The 25,918-nt window shown below is 40.8% G+C and overlaps 1 protein-coding gene across 4 annotated transcripts in view; it reads right to left on the minus strand.

The window, feature by feature from the left end:
* Window positions 1-25,918, minus strand: part of LDB2 (LIM domain binding 2) — a 426,688-nt gene that overhangs the window by 48,302 nt on the left and 352,468 nt on the right. For all 4 annotated transcript variants that reach the window (XM_089677450.1, XM_089677451.1, XM_089677449.1 and 1 more), the window contains exons 4-5: window positions 24,469-24,591; window positions 18,875-18,958 (exon numbers count right to left, since the gene is read on the minus strand). In XM_089677450.1, coding sequence (XP_089533576.1) covers window positions 18,875-18,958; window positions 24,469-24,591 — 207 coding nt within the window. The remainder of the gene's footprint in view (window positions 1-18,874; window positions 18,959-24,468; window positions 24,592-25,918) is intronic.

Here is a 25,918-nt window from a genome sequence, read left to right on the forward strand (position 1 = left end):
TCTATTAGTGAGGTCATTCATTCTTTGAAAAACAGGTGGCAATTATTGCCCTTATTTAAGGAAGGAAGGCAGCAAATGTTGTACATGCTGGTTACAGTGCATTTCTCTCTGAAATTCTGAGGAAAATGGGTCGTTCCACACATTGTTCAGAAGAACAGCGTACCTTGATTAAAAAGATGATTAGAGAGGGGAAAACATATAAAGAAGTGCAGAAAATTATAGGCTGCTCAGCTAAAATGATCGCATATGATTTAAAATGGCAACCAAAACCTGAAAGATGTGGAAGAAAGCGAAAAACTACCATTCGAATGGATAGAAGAATAGCCAAAATGGCAAGGACTCAGCCAACAATCAGCTCCAGGAAGATCAAAGAAGGTCTAAAGTTACCTGTGAGTACTGTTACAATTAGAAGACGCCTATGTGAAGCCAAGCTATCTGCAAGAAGCCCCCGCAAAGTTCCACTGTTGGAAAAAAGACATGTGCTGAAGAGGTTACAGTTTGCCAAAGAGCACATTGACTGGCCTAAAGAGAAATGGCGCAACATTTTGTGGACTGATGAAAGTAAGATTGTTCTTTTTGGGTCTAGTGGCCGGAGACAGTTTGTCAGACGACCCCCAAACACTGAATTCAAGCCACAGTACACTGTGAAGACAGTGAAGCATGGTTGCGCAAGCATCATGATATGGGGATGTTTTTCATACTACGGTGTTGGGTCTATTTATCGCATACCAGGGATCATGGATCAGTTTGAATACATCAGAATACTTGAAGAGGTCATGCTGCCTTATGCTGAAGAGGAAATGCCCTTGAAATGGGTGTTCCAACAAGACAACGACCCCAAACACACCAGTAAACATGCAACATCTTGGTTCCAGACCAACAAGATTGACGTTATGGAGTGGCCAGCCCAATCCCCGGATCTTAATCCAATAGAAAACTTGTGGGGTGACATCAAAAATGCAGTTTCTGAGGCAAAACCAAGAAATAGAGAACTGTGGAATGTAGTCCAATCATCCTGGGCTGGAATACCTGGTCACAGGTGCCAGAAGTTGGTTGACTCCATGCAACACAGATGTACAGCAGTTCTCAGAAACAGTGCTTATACAACTAAATATTCATTAAGTGATTCAAAGGAAAGCAAGATCTTCAAACATTTTTCAGTTTATATAGTGAATGTTTGAGTTTGTAAAGAAGAATACAAACACGCTTTTTTTTTGAACAGTCTAATATTCACTTTTCTTCAATTTGTTTAGAGGAACAACACAAATTTGATATATTTTTCTTCATGTTTTGATTTGGAATAGAATGTGTAGTGTTCCCAATGCATTTGTGTGTATGGAAATAAAAGCTATTAGAAGGATTTTGAGCTTTATTCACTGTTTTCAACACACTGCTATTATTTTGAACACAACTGTGTGTATATATATATATATATATATATATATATATATATGGAAATATTTGCATTTTATCTTTCCTTTTTGTATTGAAAACCTACTAAAACTATTAAAATTATTATGTTTTTAATTTTCTTTAGAGAAAGCCCAGTATGCTGTATCATGGAAATACCATGTTTTTTTATTTTTACACTTTTTCACAAAATAAAGATAGATATGTATTAATATTTTACATATAAATAATGAAAGATTGATTTACAAACTTGTAACATGCCAAAAAAAGCTTGTGGGTTCATGTCAATCGGCATTCTTGTAAAAGACTGCATTTTCCATTCAAATGCATGCAGCTGTGCTCAAATGGAAAAAAAAGCAATAGAAAAAGCACACCAGAAAGGCTGTGTATGACATTCTTTGCCAAATGCACCCCATTACTAAGAAACGGGGCAGCATGTAGTTTCATTTAATGAGAGCCATTCAAAAAGAAGCAACAGGTGCTTGTTAGAAGTCCAAGAAGACTAGTGACATAGGGACACCCTGAAAGCAATGTTTATTGGTAAAACAAAGATTGAATCATTTCAAATTATATATTTGCTTAAAAATATACAAACTATATAGGAAAAAACAGTGGTTATTTTAGTAAATATAAACTGCCAGCAGAGCACTGTTTAAAGCTTATAGGAGGAGTTTTCATTCTCCTCTCACTGTCTTATGAGACTGCAGGACCATGGGCAGTGCTGAGTGGCCCTGTGCTGATCACATGCACTCTCCTAAGGAAAAAAAACTATCTAGCAATACACACCAAACTGACCATGTGCAGCTTGTCCCCAAGGCTCTGTTCTATCAGTAGATGGATTGGGGACTGTAGAAGAAGGGAACGATCAGAGAAGACAGGATTAAACATCCTTTTTACACAATGCAGAGGATTAACCCCTTCAGTTCCACAGTGAGTATAACAAGCATGCTTTACTGCACATACAGACTGATTTTACTGTTGTGGGTTTAGAAACACTTTAATATTTCCCGTTTATAGCAGCTTTATGTATACATATATAAAACTGCATTGAAAAAACAAAAGGGTAATATATTACTAAATAATATTCATATTATTATATTATGTATATTAATATAACCATATTGACAAAAAGCACAAAAAATATTTTAAAAACTCCCAACCCCCTCACCCCTGTGTCTGGGTGTCAGGGGAGACAGAGATAGCTAAATATTAGCTCTCTTAACCCTCTCTGCAGTAGGAAGGAGAGTAAAATTTTAAACATGTTCAAAGCATGCCAAGTAGGCCCAACCAACTGACTAGGAGGGGGTTCACAGCTCTCCTCCTATCTATCCCAACGCTCCTTCAGCGTTACCTATACACCTCCTCCCCCTGCCAACTGATACACTCCCACAGCTTCAACTATCACCTCTACACCGATAACAGGCAAATTTACCTCTCCACCCCTCGCCTCACCCCTTCAGTCTCCGCCAATATCACCCACCTATTGAACAACATATCAGACTGGATTTCCAAAACCGAGCTCCTGATTTTCCCCCCAGCCCGTGCCCCCCCCTCATCCTCTCCATCACGACCACCATCAGTCCCACCCCGCAAGCCAAAGTCCTAGGTGTCACTCTAGACTCAAACCTGTCCTTCCAGCCCCATGTCCAATCGTTGGCAAACTCATGCAGGCTCCACCTCCGCAACATTTCCAGAATACGTCCGTTCCTAACCCCAGACACTACTAAACAACTCGTACACTCCCTTATTATCTCACGTCTGAACTACTGCAACTCCCTTCTCACTGGCTTACCTCATCACAGACTCTCCCCGTTTCAGTCTATCCTGAACTCAGCGGCCAGACTCATCCACCTTACCAACCACTCCACTTCTGCCACCCCCCTCTGTCATTCCCTCTACTGGCTCCCAATTGCCCAACGCATTAAATTCAAACTACTAACACAGACATACAAAGCCATTCATAACGCTGCCCCAAACTACCTCACCGACCTGATACCCAAATACCACCCAACCCGTACTCTTCGCTCCTCAAGTCTGAACTACTGCAACTCCCTTCTCACCGGCTTACCTCATCACAGACTCTCCCGTTTCAGTCTATCCTGAACTCAGCGGCCAGACTCATCCACCTTACCAACCACTCCACTTCTGCCACCCCCCTTTGTCATTCCCTCTACTGGCTCCCGATTTCCCAACGCATTAAATTCAAACTACTAACACAGACATACAAAGCCATTCATAACGCCGCCCCAAACTACCTCACCGACCTGATACCCAAATACCACCCAACCCGTACTCTTCGCTCCTCACAAGACCTCCTACTTTCTAGCTCCCTGGTTTCCACCTCCCACACCCGACTGCAGGACTTCTCCAGGACTTCCCCCATCCTCTGGAACTCACTACCCCAATCCATCAGACTGTCACCTACCCTCCTCACCTTTAGACGCACCCTGAAAACCCATCTCTTCAGGGAAGCCTACCCCGCCCTCACCTAACAGCTGATCTCCACTCCTCCTACCACTCCATCCCCCACAGCCACTTCCTCCTGTACCACTATCCCCTCCCTCCTAGATTGTAAGCTCCAAAGAGCAGGGCCCTCGAACCCCTCGTGTATTGTTTTGTTACTGTATTGTCTCATGTTCTCTCCCCCACTATAATGTACAGCGCTGAGCAAACCTTTTAGCGCTATATAAATACTGAAATGCAATAAAGTTCTGTGAAGGTACTCTCTGCATTCCCAGTGCATATGGTAGAAATGTGCACTAACCAGAAGCGTATTCAAAATACGCGGTGTGTAATTATCCTAAAGATCCCCCTCTCTCTGGTCAGAATATGGACTGGAACTGGAGAAAATGAGGAAGGAGCACCCTCGTGTGGTGAAGATGGGATCCAGAAAGCCAGAGATCCCCTTCCAGGGATGTGTAGATAGGAAATCCTTGATAATAAAAAACTTTCCCCTCTCTGGAGCTGGTGGATCACATCAGGGCTCTGAAAATTGAAAAGCTCCTCACAGGAGACCGAGGGAAATACTCATAGTGTAGTATATAAGTAAAATCTTTATTAGAGCAAGTACAGCAGGGATGCAATGAATCGCAGTGTCAGGTAAATATGAATGACTGACCATCCAGTATCTAAGATGGCCACCAGGCCTCCACGTGGCACTGGCGGCGTGACGTCACAGCATCCTTGGCTCCCACTGACGCGTTTCGTGCACACGCACTTCTTCGTCTCTACCTCTGAAGAAGTGCGTGCGCACGAAACGCGTCAGTTGGAGCCCAGGACATCGTGACGTCACACCGCCGGTTATTCTAACCAGAGAGAGGGGGATCTTCAGGATAATTACACACCACGTATTTTGAATACGCTTCTGGTTAGTGCGTATTTCTACTATATGCACTGGGAACGCAGAGAGCACCTTCACAGAACTTTATTGCATTTCAGTTTCATTTTTATTTTACCATATTGTTTGTGCATTTGTATCATTGGCACCTTTCATTTGTCAGCACTGCATTTTACATTTTATGCTATTTTACAAGGTTTTATATGGTTTCCTTGAATGTTCAGCTGCTTATTTTAGAGCGCTCACTGTAGCATTTTACTATATAAATACTGTATTATAATAATAATAATGCCTACTGCTTGAACTTTATTATACTTGATATTGTTAATTGCTATTGAGTATTTAAATGGCCTTACACAAGTCATCAACCCTTACAACTTTTTGTCTGTCATTAGAACTTATAAAATGTTCAGAAATGCAATAATGAAGCTGTGATGATTATCCCTTTGCTCAAGTTAAGAAAACCTAAATTGATTCAAATAGGTCAGGGGTGTTTTCATTTAAAAATGTATTCATAAATATAAGACCAGCATGGTGCCATGTAGCGTACCTCCACCGATTAAACAGTTTTCAGTAATTCTACTTGCTGGAGATAGAAGCAGTTATTGGACAGTAATGTTTTTGGAGAAGTCACAGATCTGTCAAAACTTTGGAGAAATAGTCTTTTTAGAAGGTATAAAGCAGACCTTTCACATAGTATAAATATTACTACAGCTAAAGATATACAAATATGAAAATGAAGCCCCACTTACACGCTGGCTGTCTGTCACGTTTGATGTGTGCTGAACAGAAGAATGCTGAACACAATTCAGAGGAGATGCAGTTGTTTTTTTGAAATAATTCTGGCACTCATGTTTCTTAAAAAGAACTTTCACATTAGCACATTGGCTGGCCCCAATCCACTTTGTTCTCTTCAGTGTGGTAATGTGAGAGAGGTGGATCTGTCCCTCTTCCACACTGGGATTTATTTTGTCCTTTCACATATACTACCATCATAATCTGGTATCAAACAATGACCATTCAGTGTTTACTGAAAAAATCAGGATTTCGATTTGGAGGTTACTGGATGACTGAAGTTATAACATTCTCCCAGCTAAGAGGAAAATCACTTGAACAGTCTAATCTTCTTTATTAAATAAAAACCCATTTCATCTGAATGGTCAGATTTTGGTTGGCCAAGCATTGTCAACAAAAGGTACGTAACTACTATAGATTGAAGGGAGACTCATTTTCATCAAATTCATATTTTCACTTTACCTTACATTTCTGATTCAGAGGATGGCAAAATAAAACCTCCTTATTGAGGCTGAATATACACTAGTAGAATTTTGAGTGGGAATTTGTTTGAAAATTCATACAAAAATTCTCAGTACATCCGAATGACGTTCAAAAGTAGTTCAATATTTAGTTTGCTTTTAACATTCCAATGTGGAATGAATGGACTTTACCAAACAAAAACACTGAATGTGTACATTAAAGAAAAATTTTCTACCCTGCTCCTTCAAATGTTCTCGTTACTGTGGTCAAAAATGAAATACTACTAGTGTATACCCAGCATGACTGTTGCCAATTTTGTGCCTGCACAGGGGCCATTGGATTACTTCAAGGTATTTCCATAATAGTTTTCAGCAAATTTAATAATGGATATCTATAGGTTTACAAAAAAACTCCAAATCTTTTACTAACCCCTTAAGGGTTTCAGAAGCCCGGAAGCGGGTTGGGGTTTTAGGGTCATGTGACCGCCGTGATTTACTGTCATGACGGTCACATGATTGGGAAAGGTCCCAATTGAAAGAGATCGGGACCTTTCTGTGAGTACCTGACAAGTGTGCTGGGTGCGCACTTTCTGCACATATGTTTTTCTTAATTGCACGCAAATGTACGGCCGCTCGGCATCAAGGCCTAGATGCCGAGAGGCCGCACATTTGCATGTGGCTGGCACCAAGAGGTTAAAATAACTTTTTAAATGTAAACCTTGATATCAAAACATTTAAAGCTTAAAACCTTTGTAAAAGACAGCTTATTTTTTAACTGAATTTGCCTAATTTGTCTAACCATTAATGGTAAGGGAGACAACAAACCTCTTTCATTAAGTTGTTTACCTATAAACCCTCACCAAAGCTTCTACAGTATGTCTAGCTGCTCCCCATATATTCAATAGCCTTGTAAGAGATTTATGTGGAGCAAAACCATAGCATCATGAAGACGATCTGTGATCAAAATGTGTCGAAGTGAGACGCAACTTCCACCAACGTCACTGGAACGCACGCTGCTCCGAGGAGCGCCTAGCACAGCGGCTTCTTTGTATTAGGAGTAACAAGGCTGAGTACACCACGTGGCGGGCGCAGGCACTTTATTTGTGAGTGAGTTTTAACAAATTTACCCCCAATAAAACCACTAAACAGTTTTACACTATGGGATATCCTCCTTTTTTCCTTTTTTTGTGGTGATATGCTTATTCCAACTTGCGAAGATCTGGAGACAACTGGCTCATTGGGAACTGTCCCTAAAGCATTACAGACCACTCTAGAGATAGATGGCCATTGGCTAAGGGTGAGTGATAGTCCATGTGGGGCACTTTGTCGAACACAGTGGAGCACTCTTGAGATGGCTGATGAACCAAGATATTGCAATTAAGTTGAGCACAAGCACACGCACCTTCACTAATTTGGGATTTTTTTTAGTTCTGTTGTATATGTGCACATGATTATATTTATGCTCGGTCCACCTGGTTTTTAGTTCATAGCATCATCATGTTTTTATCTCTCTTTTTATAAAAGATTTTGTGTGCATTTGTAGCTACTACTTAATTTACTGTTTAGCAAGTATTTTTAAAAACCATCTCCACCACTGTTTTGCTTGTCTGTATTTAATGTATATATAAGAGACGACATTACTTCATCCTAGTGTATAACCTTTCTTTTTTTCAACATTAAATGTAACTTGCCAATGAACTGCTCATGTTGCCATTGTGTCGGGATTCTTCTGTAATATGGCACTGTCCTGCTCAATGTATTCCTTACAGTAGGTTCAACTTATTATTATACATTAATGTTACTGTAGTTTCCTATTTTCTTAAATAATAATGCAGCATCAGCCATACACATCAGTTTTTTTAAACTGTTCCATTGAAGAAGAGCTTCTAGGAAAATAAGATATGATGGCTTATCAATTATTGAGCTTAAAGTGAATCCGGTACAAACCTGGACAATTCAAAGTGAGCATGTGATGGGAAAATATAAGCATGGTGTACTTTCACTGAATATAAAAATGACCAGCAGATTCAGAGACTTAATAGAATTTCCTATAAAGTCATCACATTAAAGCTCATCTCTAGGTATTAGAAATGCATACACCTTCCCCACCTACACAACCCACCCCCTGCTAATTACACTGTCACGGTGCATCCCCACCCCCCTTTGCCTGCTGTCCCTCTGCTGTATCTCTTCACCCCTCCCTCCCCCCTTGGAGATTCCTCGCATCCTGTGTGCTGTCCCTCTGATGCATATTCCTCGCATCCTGTCACAGCCTACTTCAAAGGCTCTGCAGGATGGGAGGAAGCGGCCCTTGTGGTGTGGGTCACACCTCTCTTCCGGCAATGGCGCCAGAGAGTCGTGACCCCCCACCATGAGACCCCGGCGCAGGCCGCCGGGGTGTCTCCACGCGTCCCCCCGGCGGGCTCAGCGTGGGCACAAGGCTTCCTGCGCTCTGCACCCGCCGGAGACAAAGGCTGAGCTCCCTGAGTGCGGCCTGAGTGAGGGGGGTGTGCCTCATTGCCCTGGAAACCCGACGCTGGGCCGGCCGTTGCCGGGGCAACTGGGAAGTGTCCTGCTCTGGCTTAAGAAGACTGGATCAGTAACCAGCCCGCTGTTGGTCTCCTGCTCTCGGGAGAAGCACTGTGTGGGGTCTGAGCTGAGGCCAAACCCCACAGCCAAGACTCCCGCTGAGTCCCTGTAGGCCTGCTGGAAAGCTGATCGTGGTTGGTCCCCTACTCGAGAAGAGAATGGCTGTGTGGGGTCTGAGCAGAGGCCAGACCCCACAGCCCAGACCCCGCTGAGGGTCCCTGTCTGCTGATCGCTGTGTCCCTGAGAAGCTGCCCCCTGCCTGCTAACCGATGTGTCCCTAGAAGGGTGAGCACCATGATGGTCCCTGCCTGCTGACCACTGTGTCCCTAGAAGGGTGAGCACCGTGAGGGTCCCTGTCTGCTGATAGCTGTGTCCCTGGTAAGCTGCCCCCTGCCTGCTGACCGCTGTGTCCCTAGAAGGGTGAGCACCGTGCGGGTCCGTCTGCTGATCGCTGTGTCCCTGGGAAGCTGCCCCCTGCCTGCTGACCGCTGTGTCATTAGAAGGGTGAGCACCGTGAGGGTCCCTGTCTGCTGATCGATGTGTCCATGGGAAGCCTCCCCCTGTCTGCTGATCGCTGTGTCCCTGGGGAACTGCCTGCTGCTGAATGTCTGCAAGCCACCTATCGTGAGTGTCCCTGGAATCCGCCTGCTGCTGAGTGTCTGCAAGCCACCTACCGTGAGTGTCCCTGGAAGCCGTCTGCTGCCAAGTAGCCAAGTATCCCTGGAAGCTGCCTGCTGCTGAGTGTCTGCAAGCCGCCTATTGTGAGTGTCCCTAGAAGCCGCCTGCTGCTGAGTGTCTGCAAGCTGCCTATCGTGAGTGTCCCTGGAAGCCGCCTGCTGCTGAGTGTCTGCAAGCCGCCTACCGTGAGTGTCCCTGGAAGCCACCTGCCGTGAGTGTCCCTACAAGCCGCATGTTGCGGAGTGCCCTGAACTGCCCCTATTGTGTGCCCGGATTATTGCTGCCTGAACTTCCCCTATTGTGTGCCGGGATTAATACTTGCTTAGACTGCCTATTACATGTCTGGAGTATCGTAGCTACCTGAACTGCCCCCCTGAGTGCTCGGGCCATCGCTAACGGAATCACCCTAGCGTGGGCCGGATTATAACTGTTCGGACTCCTCCCCCCTCTTCCCCCCTTTTTTGGGTTCCTGGATGCTACCTCTAAAGAGTGAGGACTCTTTAGACTTGTAGAGTTAGGACCACAGATACTCAGGGTGCCGTGACGCGGCTCTGTGGCTTACGTATGTATTTGCAAATGTGTGCTAACTAAACCCCTGTTTTTAAACGCATGTTTCCAGACAGGTTAATTTGGTTTTTGATAGTTGGCTAACTGGCTGACAGTTTGAACTGGCTTTTCTTATCCCCCTATGTTGATAAGATATACATATCCTTGTTCCTTGCCAATAAAAGCCGATATTAGATTGGGGTAGGCTGGCAAGTTGAACTGGATAGTTCTACTTTTTTGGAAATTTTCTCACGTAGTGACAGCCCCCCATGTTCACTGTTTAAAAAGCCAGTTATAGACCTGGGCAGGTGATCAGTTTTTTCTTTGTATGCTACCTTCCTACCCTGATTAAGTGCCTTCCATAGTTCAATAAAGCTTTGTGTGTTTACCATCTTCTTTGTGTGTTCTGTCCCGCCTACGCTTTCGTCACATACACCTTAATATAATTTCAAAAGCATTAACTAAAGCCCCAAAAAGACTTAGGTGTAACGGTGGCTAGTGAAAGGCCCAGTTTGATTCTTTATTCTCTTTTCCAGCAGAGTGGGAGAGTCATACTTGCAGTGCACACATTGCGGCCTGGTGATGTCGGCACTGTCTATTGGCTGCTGCAGTTATCCATCATTAGGGTCCTCACAGGGTCCTCTAGTCTTAAAAGACTGGCTCCATGGCCTTAAAAATTGGTGGCAAAGAGACTGGTTTAGAGAACGGTTGACACCAGTCAAGAACAGCAAGAACTCATTGAGGAGATGGGCTATAAAGGTGTGATAGTTACAGAAAGATGGGGAAGATAATAATGTTATACAGTTTTTACAGAAGACTTTTTTTTTTAGTTTGTGACAGGTTTGCATCAATTGTTTTAGCTCATGGGTATGAAAAACATCTGGGCCAGATTTTTTTCCATTATGATCACTTAACTCTCTGGCACTGTTTTAAAATCGCACAGGCACAACAGCTATTTTTCGGAACACCATTTTACATTCGCATAGCGTTCCTGCAGGTCCTGGTGGCTTTTTTTGATGGAGCTGCTGGCTGTCAGTTGCTAGGCTTCAGATCCTGTGCCACAGCTTTGTTGCCTGTCCTGTATCCACAATGGTTCTGCATTATGCTTAAATAGTAGGTGATGTGACGTCATGGCTTTCTCTGTCAATTCCAAGGCTTGGGTAAAGCCTAATCAGTTCTATCCAGCCTCTCTTTGCAGCAACACATCACTTCTTTAGTGATCTATTGCTTGCTGATTACAGCCAGCAAAAGATTCCTATAAGGAAGTGATCTGTTGCTGCAGAGCTATATGGGGGACTGGATCAGGTTTATTTAATTATATAAATGAAATAGGAAATTAAATTATAGCTTCCCTAGAATAATCCCCAGATCCCAAAAACTATGTAGGATGATCTGGATGACATATGTGTTTACTGTGTGAACGTCACAATGTTATTCTGAGTTATAACGATCCCAAACCTGTAAAAAGATCTCATGTCAGTTGAAGTAAAACTGATTTCATCGTAATTTTATGCTAGCGGTTAATACAAATCAATTTTTTCCCTGCTTCTGATGCACTGAAGCATGCCCCTGTATGTTAGTATTTTTAACTAATTTTTGCTTGGAAGGGTCTTAAAATACGTATTGTACTTGATGGAAATTAGATTTCTGTCCTTTCCCTCCAGTGCTCTGGGATGGCATAGCTGAGTAACAGCCAGTTCTGGTAGATTGTTGAATGTATACTATATATACTGTGTATGGCTGTAAAATTGAATTTAAACACACTATGCAACTGTTCTAATAGGAAATTGGAGGTAAGACTATGATACTAAATGGGAGCTAATAGTAAAATCTCTGTCTAGTCAAATATTTGTTTCTGTGACATTTTATCCCATACACCAGAACATTCCCAAGCAGGTGGATCCACTTGGAGGAGGCACTGAATTGAATTAGGACTGCAGCATCAAAGCATGAAACATGGTTGGCATGGTTCAATTTGTCGAGATTCAATGTGTAAATTGGGTCCTTCAGGTCAATAAATTCTTTGTGCCCTTTTTTTCATGGATCCGCTTTGTGAATGCATGCTGAATTCTCCCTTTTGACACCACCATGTACAGGGCTTATTCTATTTTTATGTCATGCTTCAATATTATACTTTTGTCAGATTTAGTCTTTCCATGAGTACAATGTTTATGGCTAAAATGTTGGCTTCTCAATGTACTAAAAATTGCTGCATTATATAAGGAATCCACTTAGGTATCGCTGTGTTCCAGGGTCATTCATGGTGCAGAAAAAATAACTCCAGGGAATAAATACCATTTCTTGGTGCATAGTTTGATTTTCCTCTTCAACTGTTTTCTGTCTTTGGTGGAAATCAGAATCCACCTCTAGAAATATCTCTAATTAAATACATTACAGGTGGGAGTTTTGGCTCATTAAACAGAAGAATTTCTCATCATCCTGAAACACGAGGGTGTGGGGTTCATTTAATTTATTGGTAGATTTTAGTGTTTGACTAAACTTAATTGCAAACAATATAACAGCAGCAAATGTTATTAATGTCACTGGCTGCCTCTTAGTGCTCTTTAAATGTTAGCAAAGTTTGCACTTTAAATGGAAAACTTTTGTAACCCTTTGCGTGCTCAGAGTTTGGTGACCACCCACTTCTAGACGTTAAGCATCAATTCTCAGCTACAGTTAATGAATTTAGTATAGACTAAAGGTGCCCGTGTATGTCTAACTGTGGGACAGATTGTGCTGTTAAGTGGCTATATTAAGACCAAGGCAGTGTTAAAATAAACCTATGGTTTTCTAAAAAAAACATCAATATCAACTAAGCGCTGAATATTAGACATTTATTCGTTTATCATAGTGCTTGTATTGCAAGAAAAAGCCACCAAGCTACCAGTGCCACCAAGCCTTCCTTAACACATCATAAGGAGAACATATTTTTATAGCACATCATTCTCAATTATTAAAACAAATAATTCAGAGACATTTCTTTTGGTTCACATTTTATTTATGTCACAATATAAATTGTATACTTAATTTGAAAAAAGTGCTACCTTTTTTCTTGCTTTATTATTATGACCTTTATTTAAGGGTAAGGTTTAGCAGCTTTTGTTAATTCGGTTAATTTTTTGGAGCTGTTTTCAATTATATGTTTTTTACTACATCACCAAGTGCAATGCAAAGTGTTGGATTCAGTGGTGTAAAGCATGCCACCACTGAACTCTAGAGCAGAGCCGTGTTCTTTGGAGTGACGAATCATGCTTCTCTATCTGGCAATCCGATGGACATGCTGGATTTGGCATTTGCCGGAAAACAGTACTTGGCTGACTGCATTGTGCCAAGTGTAAAGTTTGGTGGAGGGGGGATTATGGTGTGGGGTTGTTTTTCAGGGGTTGGGCTTGGCCCCTTAGTTCCAGTGAAGGAAACTCTTAAGGCGTCAGCATACCAAGACATTTTGGACAATTTCATGCTCCCAACTTTGAGTGAACAGTTTGGGGATGGCCCCTTCCTGTTCCAACATTACTGCGCACCAGTACACAAAGCAAGGTCCATAAAGACATAGATGAGCGAGTTTGGGGTGGAGGAACTTGACTGGCCTGCACAGAGTCCTGACCTCAACCCCACAGAACACCTTTCGGATGAATTAGAGCGGAGACTGCGATCCAGGCCCTTTCTTCAGACATCAGTGCCTGACCTCACAAATGCACTTCTGGAAGAATGGTCAAACATTCCAATAGACACATTCCTAAACCTTGTGAACAGCCTTCCCAGAAGAGTTGAAGCTGTTATAGTTGCAAAGGGTGGGCCAACTCAATATTGAACCCTATGGACTAAGACTGGGATGTGTAAAGGCAGCCGTCCCAATACGTTTGGCAATATAGTGTATTTCTAGTATACTATATTCTATTCAAGGACTGTCATCCCAGCTTAGCTGTCATACGCCGGGAGCCAGCGTCGAGAGCAGAGCATTTTTTTTCTTTTTTTTCTTTTTTCAGGTCGTCGGTGGTGGCGGGTATCATGACTAATGTTAGATCTACTTCAGGGGACATTTTTTAAATTTTTGTTTTTAAGAAAGGACTTGTCAAAGACTGGCTACTGTCTTTTTGTACACTACACTTTTTTTGTGTGAATGAGTAGGGGTACCATGTACCCCATACTTGTTCACAAGGGAGGGGGTCAGGATCTGGGGGCCAGCTTGTTAAAGGGGGCTTCCAGATTCCGATAAGCCCCCAGCCCGCAGACCCCCACAACCACCGACTACGGTTGTAGGAAAGAGGCCTTTGTCCTCATCAACATGAGGTTTTACTAAATCACCCTTTTTCGCTACCTCAAGGGTGCACGGTAGCCATTTTTGTTGGGTCTTCTATATGCCATTTTCCTCCTCCCTCCCAAGTGTGCATTGCAGTCAATTTTCTATTTGGGCAGATTTGCACAGTAACACTTTTCAAAGAATCTAACTAGAAGTTCCTGACAATTTTTCTCCTCCTCCCTAATAAAGCATAGCAGCCATATTTTGGCCTTTTAGTGCATGTTTATGCCTCAAAGTTACATAACAGCCACTTATTTTGGGCCTGCAAATGTGCCCTTTTCCTCCTTCTCCTCAAGGACCCAGAGCAGCCAGTATTTTTCCTCCTCTTCCTCCTGAAGGGCACAGAGCAGCTACTTTTTATTACTATGTTGATCACGCATCCTTTTCCTCTTCTTCCTCAAGGGTACAGAACAGCTACTTGCCTTCATCGTAGACCTCATGTATTTTCCTCCTACTCTTCAACTAACTCTGCTATATCCCTGCCAGCTAGCTATGAGGAACTGATAGAATTAAATTGCCCAGAAGGCCATAAGCCAAATATTTGCTCTACATCTGCATATGGAATTCCATGAGGCAGCCGGAGGCATAGGAGGAATATAAGGAGGGTAGGGATGTTAGTGGTGTTAATGAAGAAGAATTAAAGGTGTTGGTATTGAGGAGGAAAATATTGGGGCGCTTGAAGTTGAAATTTTGAAGTAAATTGGCAGGTGGTTTCAAGGGAGACGTCTCTCCCTTCCTGATCCCCCGATACAAGGAAAAAATCTGGGGGATTCACTGCCACCACTACATGCTCAAAATTATGCACCTTGAAGAGCCGGTGAGAAGAAAATCTTTGTTGCATTTCCAGATGTTGGCAAGAGCCCCCAAAAACTGCAGGAGAAACCTTAGAGAGAAACTGCAGGAGAAACCTTGGAAGGGTAGAGAGCCATAGGCTCTCTACCCTTCCAAAATGCAGCGGAAGGGCAGACAGTAGAGAGTGTAGGTAAAAAAAATCCTTCAGCCTAGAGGAGGGGCAGGCAGTGGCAAAAATTACGTTTACAATCCTGCTGCAATAGGCTGCATTGGTTTTCCCTGTCCCCAAACCACAAACAGGTAAATTTAATGCAAACCCAAGCTCATCTCAAATTCAAACCACATCCCTACTCATGAGTAATTGTATTACTAAATGTTATACGACAGAAACCTATATATAGATTATGGCAACATTTGTCTGATCTCCACACACAAAACCTTCTAACATTCTCCAGAAGCTCTGTTCCATTATTGTAACAATTGATCGGAACAGTTGTGCTTACAACAGATCTGATAATGCAGCCCCTTCCTCCTAGACCGAAGAGTTTTTGGTTGCTTTTTTCTGAATAAATAGGGGAGTTTAAATTGCAGCGTACATTTTTTACACCGCATAGAGAACATAAAAACCCTTTTGTTGTTCTGAGCACTTGTTCTATTTGTGTCATGTCCTACCCTAAAACATTGGAGTAGATCTAACAGTGCATCCCCTATGGTCAGAATCAAGAGTTCTGAATGAACAGGTAGCTTTTATTTTGAGAAATTTCAAAAACTGTTGAAAGGTGACTGTAGTCCTATCCAAAAGGCATGTGAGAGGTCTACTATGTCTAGTTACATTGGCTTTTGTAAAACTCAGTTTAAAGGTCATTTCAATGGACTTGCTAACTATAGGTTAGTGCAACATTTCCATGGAAGTATTAGAGGATTACTAAATGTGAAAGAAAAAAAAAAGAGGGCGCACCGGCCTAGTGCATTATTGTAAAAAATATTTAATGAAAGAATTAAAAGCAGGTATCATACTCACAATAGACATATAAAACACAGGCACATCACAATGAACAGCAGTGTTCAATCCATATAGCATCTGAGTCCACAACAATGGAACCCTGAAGGACCAACTGGCTAAATCATTTCGAGGACTCAGCCTCTTCCTCAGGGCTCTGAGGAAGAGGCTGAGTCCTTGAAACGCGTTAGACAGTTGGTTGACCAGGGTTCCATTGTTGTGGACTCAGATGCTATATGGATTGAACACCGTTGTTCATTGTGATGTGCCTGTGTTTTATATGTCTATTGTGAGTATGATACCTACTTTTAATTATTTAATTAAATATTTTTTATGATAATGCACTAGGCCGTTGCGCCCTCTTTTTGTTTTTCTTTCGCATTTAGTGACTTTGGACTACCCCGGTCCGTTGAGGGCAGCAAGGAGTGCATACTCCAGGATACTTATATTGTCACCCTAGCCTCTGTGGAGTCCGTCCCCAGCGTAGGACTGCAGAATTTGTTGTTTTGAATTAGAGGATTACTAGCTGACTTTTTTTGGTGCAAGGAATTTTTGGCTTTCACATACAACATGTTTAGGAATAAAAAACTTGTTTATAGTTCTCTCTCTCTAGGGTTCTGTCACACAGATACACTAGTATAGTACTTACAGAGGAGCTTCAGTCAGTTTATAAAAAAATAAAATTCAGCAGCTACAAATACTGGTAGCTGCTGACTTTTAATAAAAGGACACTTACCTGTCCAGAGATCCACCACTGTCCTCACCCAAGCTTTTTACTGGTCTTTGGGTCCCTGGTGCTGGCATATTTACTGTGAGAGGCCGGATGTGATTTCTTGAGGCTTTACAGCTGGCTCCCCACTGCACATGCACAAGCCGAACTGCACTATCTGAATGATCCTGCAGCCTCTTGGGACCTGTGACATGTCCTAAGAGGTTGCAGGTAGGGAGAGAACTTCTGTTTCAATGACCTAGGTGGTCAGAGTGGAAATGGAAGTGGATACCTGTCAAAATTAGATACCTCCCCTCCTCAAAAAAGCATTCCAAATATGATGGGAGAGGGGGAGGAAGAAAAGCAAAACTTCTCCTTTTGAGTGAAGTTCCACTTTAATTTACTGCTTGTGACAGGACCACTGAGATTATCACTCACTGATATAGTTCAGGTTTCTATATCCAGCAAGTTTTCGGCACACAGTGTGGAATGTGGAGCCATACCGCTAACCTCCCTGATGTTGTCTTTAATGTAAAGTTTCCTAGAGGCTAAAAAACAATTAATTTTACAGTTCTGAAACATTTGGCACAAAGTTTTTGCTGAAACTTGCTTCATTATGGTTTCTTTTTGGGCCCTTGATCTTGACCCATTAACAGAACATGTGTACAACTTTGGCAGTTACTATAACGAACATTAAATGTTTTCCGTGACAATTACCTATAGTTTGGCATTTAACATTTTTTTGCTTAAATCTAGTTACCAACAAACGTATTCCCACGCTCACAGATAAAAGCCATAAAAATTAAAGTAGTAGGTAGTAAAAGGAAACTAAAATACTGAAAATGTAGACAGGAAAGGAATTTTGCAAACATTGGCATCAGTGAGTAGATCTGCCAGGGATCACATACTAATGAGTTTTTATAGTAAATAAAACCCTAACCAAAAAAGCTAATGGGGTATTTAAGGTACCAAACCATATATAACAAAAACTATACAAAAATATGAAAAAAAGAGTTGAAGAAAAGTTTACTGCTTTTTATTAGTTAAAAAACCACCATATTGGTGTTTTTTAACTAATAAAAGACGGTAAACTTTTCTTCAACTCTTTTTTTTTATGTTTGTATAATTATTGTTATATATGGTTTGGTACCTTGAAAAACCTTATTAACTTTTTTGGTTTGGGTTTTATTTACTGTGTTTCAAATCAGGGGTGTGGGACCAGAAAAACCTTTTTTTACAAGGATCTGGAGATTAATTGTCTCCATCTCCCACTCCACTTACATTTAATGAGTTTTTATGATTCCTTCATCCTTCTAGCTAAAGGATTTGAATTTGTGATCCTGAGCATAGTTGCCCTTCATTCTCAGTATGCCATAGTTGAGTGGATCTAAATCAGAAAAAAAAATAACTCCCATGGTGCAATAAAATCATCCTTTGATCTGCTGTAAATATGTTGTCACTGATTCACGCAATAAGCAAGTGCACATTATATCTCAGATATTTGGTACTTTAAAAGTCTTGTAACAACCCCTTTACCCCTATTTGTGTATACTGCAGGAACTATGTCAGAAAAGTTTCACATTTAAGTTAATAAGGGACTGCCTCTAAGATGAACAGACCTTGGAATCACACATAAGATATCTACTTAAAGGAATCTTTTCTCCTAGTTTGGGCGGTGTTGAGCTTCACTACAACTGACATGTGCTTACTGGACATAGTAGTTGGCTATTGCTGCAGCTGGAAGAATCTCAAATATTATCAACAGGAGAGATTTTGCCTGAAATGATGGCTATTGGGCAGGGTGGGACAATGCAACATTTCCATATTTCCGCAGACAGTTGGTTTTAACAAGCTGAGTTTACCCAATACCAAAATTTTAGTGTGTGTAGTCAAGAATGAGCTACCTTCCAGTTAGCTTCTTAAATCCTATGAAAACTCCAGTGATGAAGATTTCTTGTTGAAAGACCTATATAAAGGTAGCAGCTGCACTGTTCCAAGATTACAGCCTGTTTGAGACTAAGAATTCAAAATTAATGGTGAATAGAAGGGTTAGTGAATAGGATACAAAATATTGTTTTAATTTAGTTTATGACTGTGGTGCTAGAAAACATAATCTATCCAAATAAGATTAAAGCAAATCATAAGTTTCCCTGTAATTCAATATATATTGTATCCAAGAATTTGGTGTATTACTTTTGGTTGGGACTTTATTTAGTTTCTTGTCCCTTCTTGGTATTCTCAGAACGTGACCACTTACCCTGAGGTAGTTGAGGGTGAAGTTGGTTAGTCCCATTCTAGTAATGTTTTTGGAAAGTTGCTCCAGCACCTGGGGGTCCGGTGCCTGTATACACAAGTAGAATTACAACAACTTGAGTTAATGTAATTTATTATGTTACAGCAAAGCTAAGTAAAACAATAATATAACATTTAGTGTAAAAAAAATTGAGGTTCAAGATAAAGACTGTAAATTACTTTATCACCAATAAGCAATGCATTGCACTAACTGCTTTAAAGGGTACTTTACATTCAAACCTAACTAACGCAAGTTTCCAAGAAGGCTACATTACGTAATTTGAGGCAAATGAGACAGAATTTGGAGTCTGAAGTGAATAACTTACTTTGATACTTACTTTTTTTCTTTGTTTAGACCTAATGACTTTGCATATGGAGTGGGGGTGGGGCTAACAGATAGGCGAGAGGTATTTTTGTGCAGAAGGTCTGCTTTAATATTACATGAAAAAAGAAAAAGGTGCTACTTCGTTTATGGATATAATTAGTAATTCCAAATAACCATTTGCAGCAGTCCTAATTGTGAACTTATACACACAACAACATAAGTGAATACCATATGGACCACGCATACATAGTGTAAAATAAATATATATATATAACTCTGTATCAATAAGTGAAAAACAATATTAATAATAATATTAATAAAAAACAATATTAATTATTCATTCCCAATGAGTGAAAATAGGGTGCAAAGTGCCAACAATCTTGAATGTGAACTCCTTGGTGCTCCAGGTGCTCCACTGTGCTCAGAATGGTCTGACACTCACCATCATCCCGTGACCACCTATCTCTAGGATGGTCGTTTGCGCTTTTGGGATTATCCCAGTATACAATGTTGATAATGGTAATCGCTTGTTCCTCTAAAAGTGCCCCATCAATACCAACTTTCTCCTCTCTGCCCACTTTCTGATGGTGTCAGCACAAATAATGATGATTACAAGGGTTTTTTTCCTGCCTATGCAGAGGCTTCCAGCAGACACCCAATAATGACTGCATGCACAATGACCCAGTAACCTGTTATTATGTTGGTATTGATACAGCACCTTTGGAGGAACAAGCGGTTACCATTAGCCACACTGTATACTGGGATAGTCCCAAAAGCGTAAACGATCATGCTAGAGATAGGTGGTCACGGTATGACGGTGAGTGTCAGTCCATGTGGGGAACCATTCTGAACACAGTGGAGCACCTGTTGTATTGTGCTAGGAGTTCACAATCAAGATTGTTGGCACTTTACTGCTTTAATATTACTCTTGTATGCACGACACAGAGGAATTTTAGGCTTGAAAGAAATATTATTTTGGCTTTAGTTATGTGATTTTGGCTCAAGTAAGATATTTCAATACACAGACTAAATACGTAATTATTCAATATACAGAGCATTTTCTAAACATAAATACTAAAATAATTATAATAATAATAAATCAGTTGTACTACACTACTACTTACAACAAACTGACACTGAACTTGAAAAGTGGGCCCCTACATATACAATTTAATATATATTTAAGAAGTTTGAGAACTAATCTCCCCTGAAATACAACCATAAGAAACAAAAACAATTGAGTAAGGTCTTTGATACTTTTTTTCTTATTTACAGAAAATTTTAATTTTTAGGACTAGCTTTTGGGTTTCAAAATGAATTTACACAGACATCATAAAAGAACATAAGGAAATTGATATCTGCATACCAGCGGGACATCATTTCTCACAGTGAGACCAATGTGTGGAAGACAGGAATGTTTTAGTTCTTAACCTCTTCAGGCCGACAGTATGCAAATATGCGGCCTCTCGGTGGCTGGGCCTGGATGCCAACCAGCCGCATATTTGCATACCATTAGTAAACAAACATGCTGAAAGTGCGTGCCCTGCACGTTGCCAGCACATGTGTTGGTGTCCCATGGAAAGGTCACGATCATGTGACTGCCATGACAGCCAATCATGACCCTAAACCCCACCCCGCGTCAGAAACCCCTTAAAGGGCTGGGAGGCGACGGCGTGAATATGGTTAAAGGAGAAGTATGGAAATCTAAAAAACAAACACCTATACTCACCTCCCTGCTGTAGCATTTGTCTAATGCTGCATTTATCCCCCTTCACAAATGAGACCGAGACCTGAGCGATAATAAGATCTCTGATCACTCAGTTCTCAGGCTGCTCCGTGCAGAGAATGGTGACTGTTAGTCACCATTCTCTGCTTTCCCCCTCCAGCATTCACTGGAGTGCTGGGCTGGGGTAGGGGTAGGAGCAGCTGGCTTAGGCTCTCAGTGGTGAATCAAGGGTTTCTTTGTCACAGGAGAGAAAAGTAAGAGCATTCCTGTGATCCAGAAGAGAGGTATGACCAAAAAAGCTTTGGCTATACCTATCTCATAAAGGGAACTTTAAAAATATTTAGGAAAGAAAAACTTTTGAATTAAGAACGATAATTCTATTTGACACAAAAGATAATGGACTTATCTTTTGGACCTTGGTTTTATAAATCACCATACAATAGATGTATGACCACTTTCACCTCTCTGACTCTCCACCGCCCCCCATTCCATTGCCCATTCCCTTCTTTAGCTCACCATCTGCCCCAGTTTTGTTATCATTGCTATGTATGTTTGTGATTTATTTTTTTCTCAGACATTGTTTTACGTAACCTTCTGCTAAAACTTTTTGCATAATGCTGCTTGGACCTCAGAAGGAGGTACAGCCAGAAAGCTCATCCTAAGAATTTGAATGTTAGTGCAAATGAAGAAAAGTATCAGGACAGTACTCCTAACATTAACAAAGATTAAAAAAAGCCATTGTATTTAGCTCAGTAGTGCAAGCTGATGTTTATACACAACACTCCTTCCCTTTCTTGCCCTCCCTTTTCTGCCCAAACCTCTCAGTGCTTTAGATTTGATGTTTTTTTATGCTTCACCAAACCCTGGTAGTCTTTCTCTACTGGACAACAGTAGTGCCCCCATGACTCCCCTGATGACAGGATAGTACCTCCAAGGGGCAGAAAGCAAGCTATCATTTACCCCAGGACTGAGTCCATGGCTAGAAAGGGGAGATTAGAACAGAATTTGGGCGCCGACCACTTTAGGTCTTTTCAAAGCTTTAATGTTGAACTTGAAAGGGAGTGGAAGGAGAGGGTTATGGGTTTCAGATGCCATGCAGATCACTTACAGATTCCTTGGATTCCAGAACAAAGTCCAGCTTCACAATTTCAGAACCTTTAAGCCTACCTGGCAACACTGCAAGCATACCTTGAGAGTCCAAACGAGTCACCAGGCCCTTCTGATAGACCAGCCTAATCCTGGCTCTCTCCAGCAAGGGCTTCCCCTGGATCTTCTCACCTTGGCTTGGCTATCTCCACTCCAGGCAGGACAGCCTCAGGGCCACCTCAAAGCAGGTAGGCCCAGACAGGTTTTTGGGCTTAGCACGGAGCTCTCATCAGCAGCACCTCCTCAGGCTTTGGCCTAAGGCAAGAGAGTGAGCACATGGCCCACCCCAAATATATATTTCCTCTCCCAGAATGCCTCAGTGGCCATAGAACCTGCTACTGGGCTGTTTGGAAGAAATATAAATATTCATAACTCAGTTTATGTGTGCAATCTCATACTATGACCTGTGACATGCACTGGCGACAGTGAGACATGCACAACCCTACTGAGATTAGGTGAAAGCAAAATAAAGAAACTGTACAATTACTCTGAGTCAACTACAGCCCAGCCAAAAACTAGATTTGCATAGTAGTCCCAGTTTAGGACCAGGGGGCTGCATAACCTTAATTGTTTCACTTTAAAATTACAATTTGTTTAGTACTATTTTCTGCATTCTATATTCAATTACTTCAATTGCATTACTTATCCAACATTTTCTGGACTACTTGCTGTAATATATTTCTTATAAAAGGATTATATAAATTCCTCCTGGCTAGTATTTAACTTCCTTTATCTCCCTAATTCCTTTTAAAGCTAACCATAAATGGATAATAATTCATCTGGTTCAGGAGGAAACAGCCAAAATTACAATCTATATTTGGCTGTTCCTGTTCATGACCAGTTGATCTTTTGATCAACTTCCCATGGATGGTCCTGCTGGAAATTTTCCATTCAATCAGGGCTTGCAGCCAATTGGCTGCAGGGCTGATCAGTGTATTCTGATGGCTTGGAATCCTGCTATCAGAATACAATGATGAAGTAGGCAGAAATCTTGCTTCCACATCGAATGTTTGGATGGAGGAATTGGTTCAGTTTTTCCATTCAGCCCCCTGGCTGAACAAAAAAAAACGGACCCATGTATGGCCAGCTTTACTGTCTCTTAAAGTGTAGATCAACCCCAGCAATGGACTTATCTTGTTAACTATTAGATTGATATGATAGTTTTGTGTGTTACAGCTTGCATTATACTTTAGCTCCCCCCCAGTGGACACCAGCACTGCAGCTATAAATGACACCAGCACTGGTGTCTTATCTCTGCCCCTGCGTGAGCTTTGCCCATTAATGAAAGAAGCCTGCGATGAATAGGCAAAGAGTATATAGGGGTAGACATGTGTCACTAGTGCTGGTGCCAATCATAACTGCAGCACTGTTATTGGCCAGGGGGCTGAAATGCAGCACAACCTATACTAAGGCTATATTCAAACGTATTTCTGCACGTTTTCAGCATGTTCCCATTCATTTCTATGGGCTGCCCTATGCACGAGAAACATGGAAAAGAAGCCCCTGACCCTTTCTCTAAAATGCACCATACTTTGGTGTTTGGCGCACGCGAAAATACATGTTAGCAGGTGCATGGGATTGCCATTAACAATTAATAGCCCTGCTGCACATCTGCTAAAGAGTATTGCATTTCTGTGCATGTTGGGAAAGCATAAAAATTGGCACACATTCCCAAGATACAGTAGTGTGAACATAGCCTAAGTCTCCGTTCACACCCACAGGTGTGACCAACCACATGCGTTTCCATGCATTTTCAGCACGTATCTACAAGTTGTGTATAGGCTGGACCATTAATTTCAATGGGCTGCCCGACACCCAAGAAACATGAAAAAGAAGTCCTTAACCCTTTTACAAAAATATGGCGCACTCAACCGTATGGTGCTGTGGAACCATGTGTTTTGGTATATATGTAAGCTCACATCAGCAGATGCGGGGTGCCATTATCAATCAATGGCACAGTTGCGTATCTGCTAAAGAGAAGAACGTTTCTGTCAGGAAAGTGCATGATTTTGCTTGCATTCTCAACATGCAGTAGTCTGAATGTAGCCTAACATGAAAATATAAGATCAATTTTTTATTTTGTCAAATATTTTTAAAGTTACATAATGGAGAAGTTTATCTGTCTGCATTAGTCATATTGCCATATTTTCAAGATTAACTTAATTTAGCATTTAAAATCATTTTGAGCAACTAACGACTTTTAAAAAAAGTAGAATCTAAATAAATGGAGAACAGCAATCTCAGCTATTAAGCACATTTTTGAAAATGGTGGGGAAATGGAAAAAAATGGGGGCATAAATAATTATTTTGAACCCTTCTGAATAGACTCCATATTGATTGTGCATAAGGTTGCGATACTTACATGCATGGCTAAAATGCTGCGAGGTACTAATTCTCTGTATTGTCTAATAGTAAAGTGCCATGTCTTTATTCTCATGAGATCATCGAATGTGAACTCCAGGATGAGACGGCCTTCAGTGCACACCTGTGTTGAAAAAAAAAAGGGAAATAATAGTGCCTTTTATTCCTAAGTAACAGACAAATACATATCACTTGTGGCAATGGTAATAAGGTCTTTTTAACATGCAAAATCCTAGGATAAAAAAATTTATAATTTTCACGTTTTTTTTTTTTTACTTCGGTTGTAATTGAATTCAGATACAGAACTTGAAACTGAAAACCATCAAAGCTTTACTGTAATGGCTAAAGCATTCATCCAGCAATATTCCATTTCTGAATAGTTTCATTTTGTTTTGTAATGCAGTTTAGACCAGTGAGCAAAGAAAAATGAATATTTATGTTTACCAGGAGGGATACAATAAAACCAGATCACACAGAAGAAGCAACTGCAGGTGAATAATCCCATATCAAAGATGCTAAGGCAAGAAAACGTAACAGGAAAACAGGAATTAAAATGTTGTGATTTGTGAATTTTGAAAATGACTGTATTTAGTTTGTTTAGGGAAATTACAAGTAAAATAATCATGTTTTAATACTTTTTTTAAATTGTATAATTTCCCTAAATTGCAGTCTGGTTGCCATGGAAAACTACATTTTGTCTATCATCATTGTTATTTGCCCTGATATGCCGAAGCCCAATTATAAGCAATGCAGCCAGACAGTGTGATGTAATGCTGGTTATCAACACTGTTACTGTGCTGTTAAGTATTGCTCTGCCATTAATAAAAACTAGCTAAAATTGACTAGTGATTAATTAATTTCAAAGTTAAAGCTCATGTTTTTTTCTGTAATTTATTGAAAGTTTAAATGAAAATATAAGTGGAAAAAATCGGTGTAAAATAAACGTACAAAATCAAAGAAAGTGAAGAAGCAAAACTGCACCAAAAAAAATCTTAGATACAACCATGTAGAGCATCCAAATATTTAAAAAAATCAACCTCAGTTTCTAAGCATGGATACACTTGACCTTAACTGTTTATTTAAAATATGAAAATGTTAGCTAATTGATAAATAAACGCAGCCTCCGTTTTAAGCATATAAGCTTAAAAAACAAAAAACTGTTGTGTTATTCCTTTAAATAAGTTAAACACATTTATCACCCATAAGCGGAAACATGTATACGTCCACAAAACAATGAATATAAATATGATCCAATGATTTCTTCAAACTTCTTTAAACCCTTTAATGATTCCACCACCAGTTAATGAAATATCAGTCTCTTACCAAACAAAATGACCCCAAAACATAAGAGATCAATTCACGCTCAAGGTAAATGCCTGAGGATCTTCACAGTATTGCTCTTTAGGATTTAAAGGGTTGGCCCCTGGAGAATGACTTCTAGGATTAAATAT

Source organism: Staurois parvus, unplaced genomic scaffold (assembly GCF_062004578.1).
Source record: "Staurois parvus isolate SC_StPar_1 unplaced genomic scaffold, SC_StPar_1.0 ptg000186l, whole genome shotgun sequence".
NCBI lineage: Eukaryota > Metazoa > Chordata > Amphibia > Anura > Ranidae > Staurois > Staurois parvus.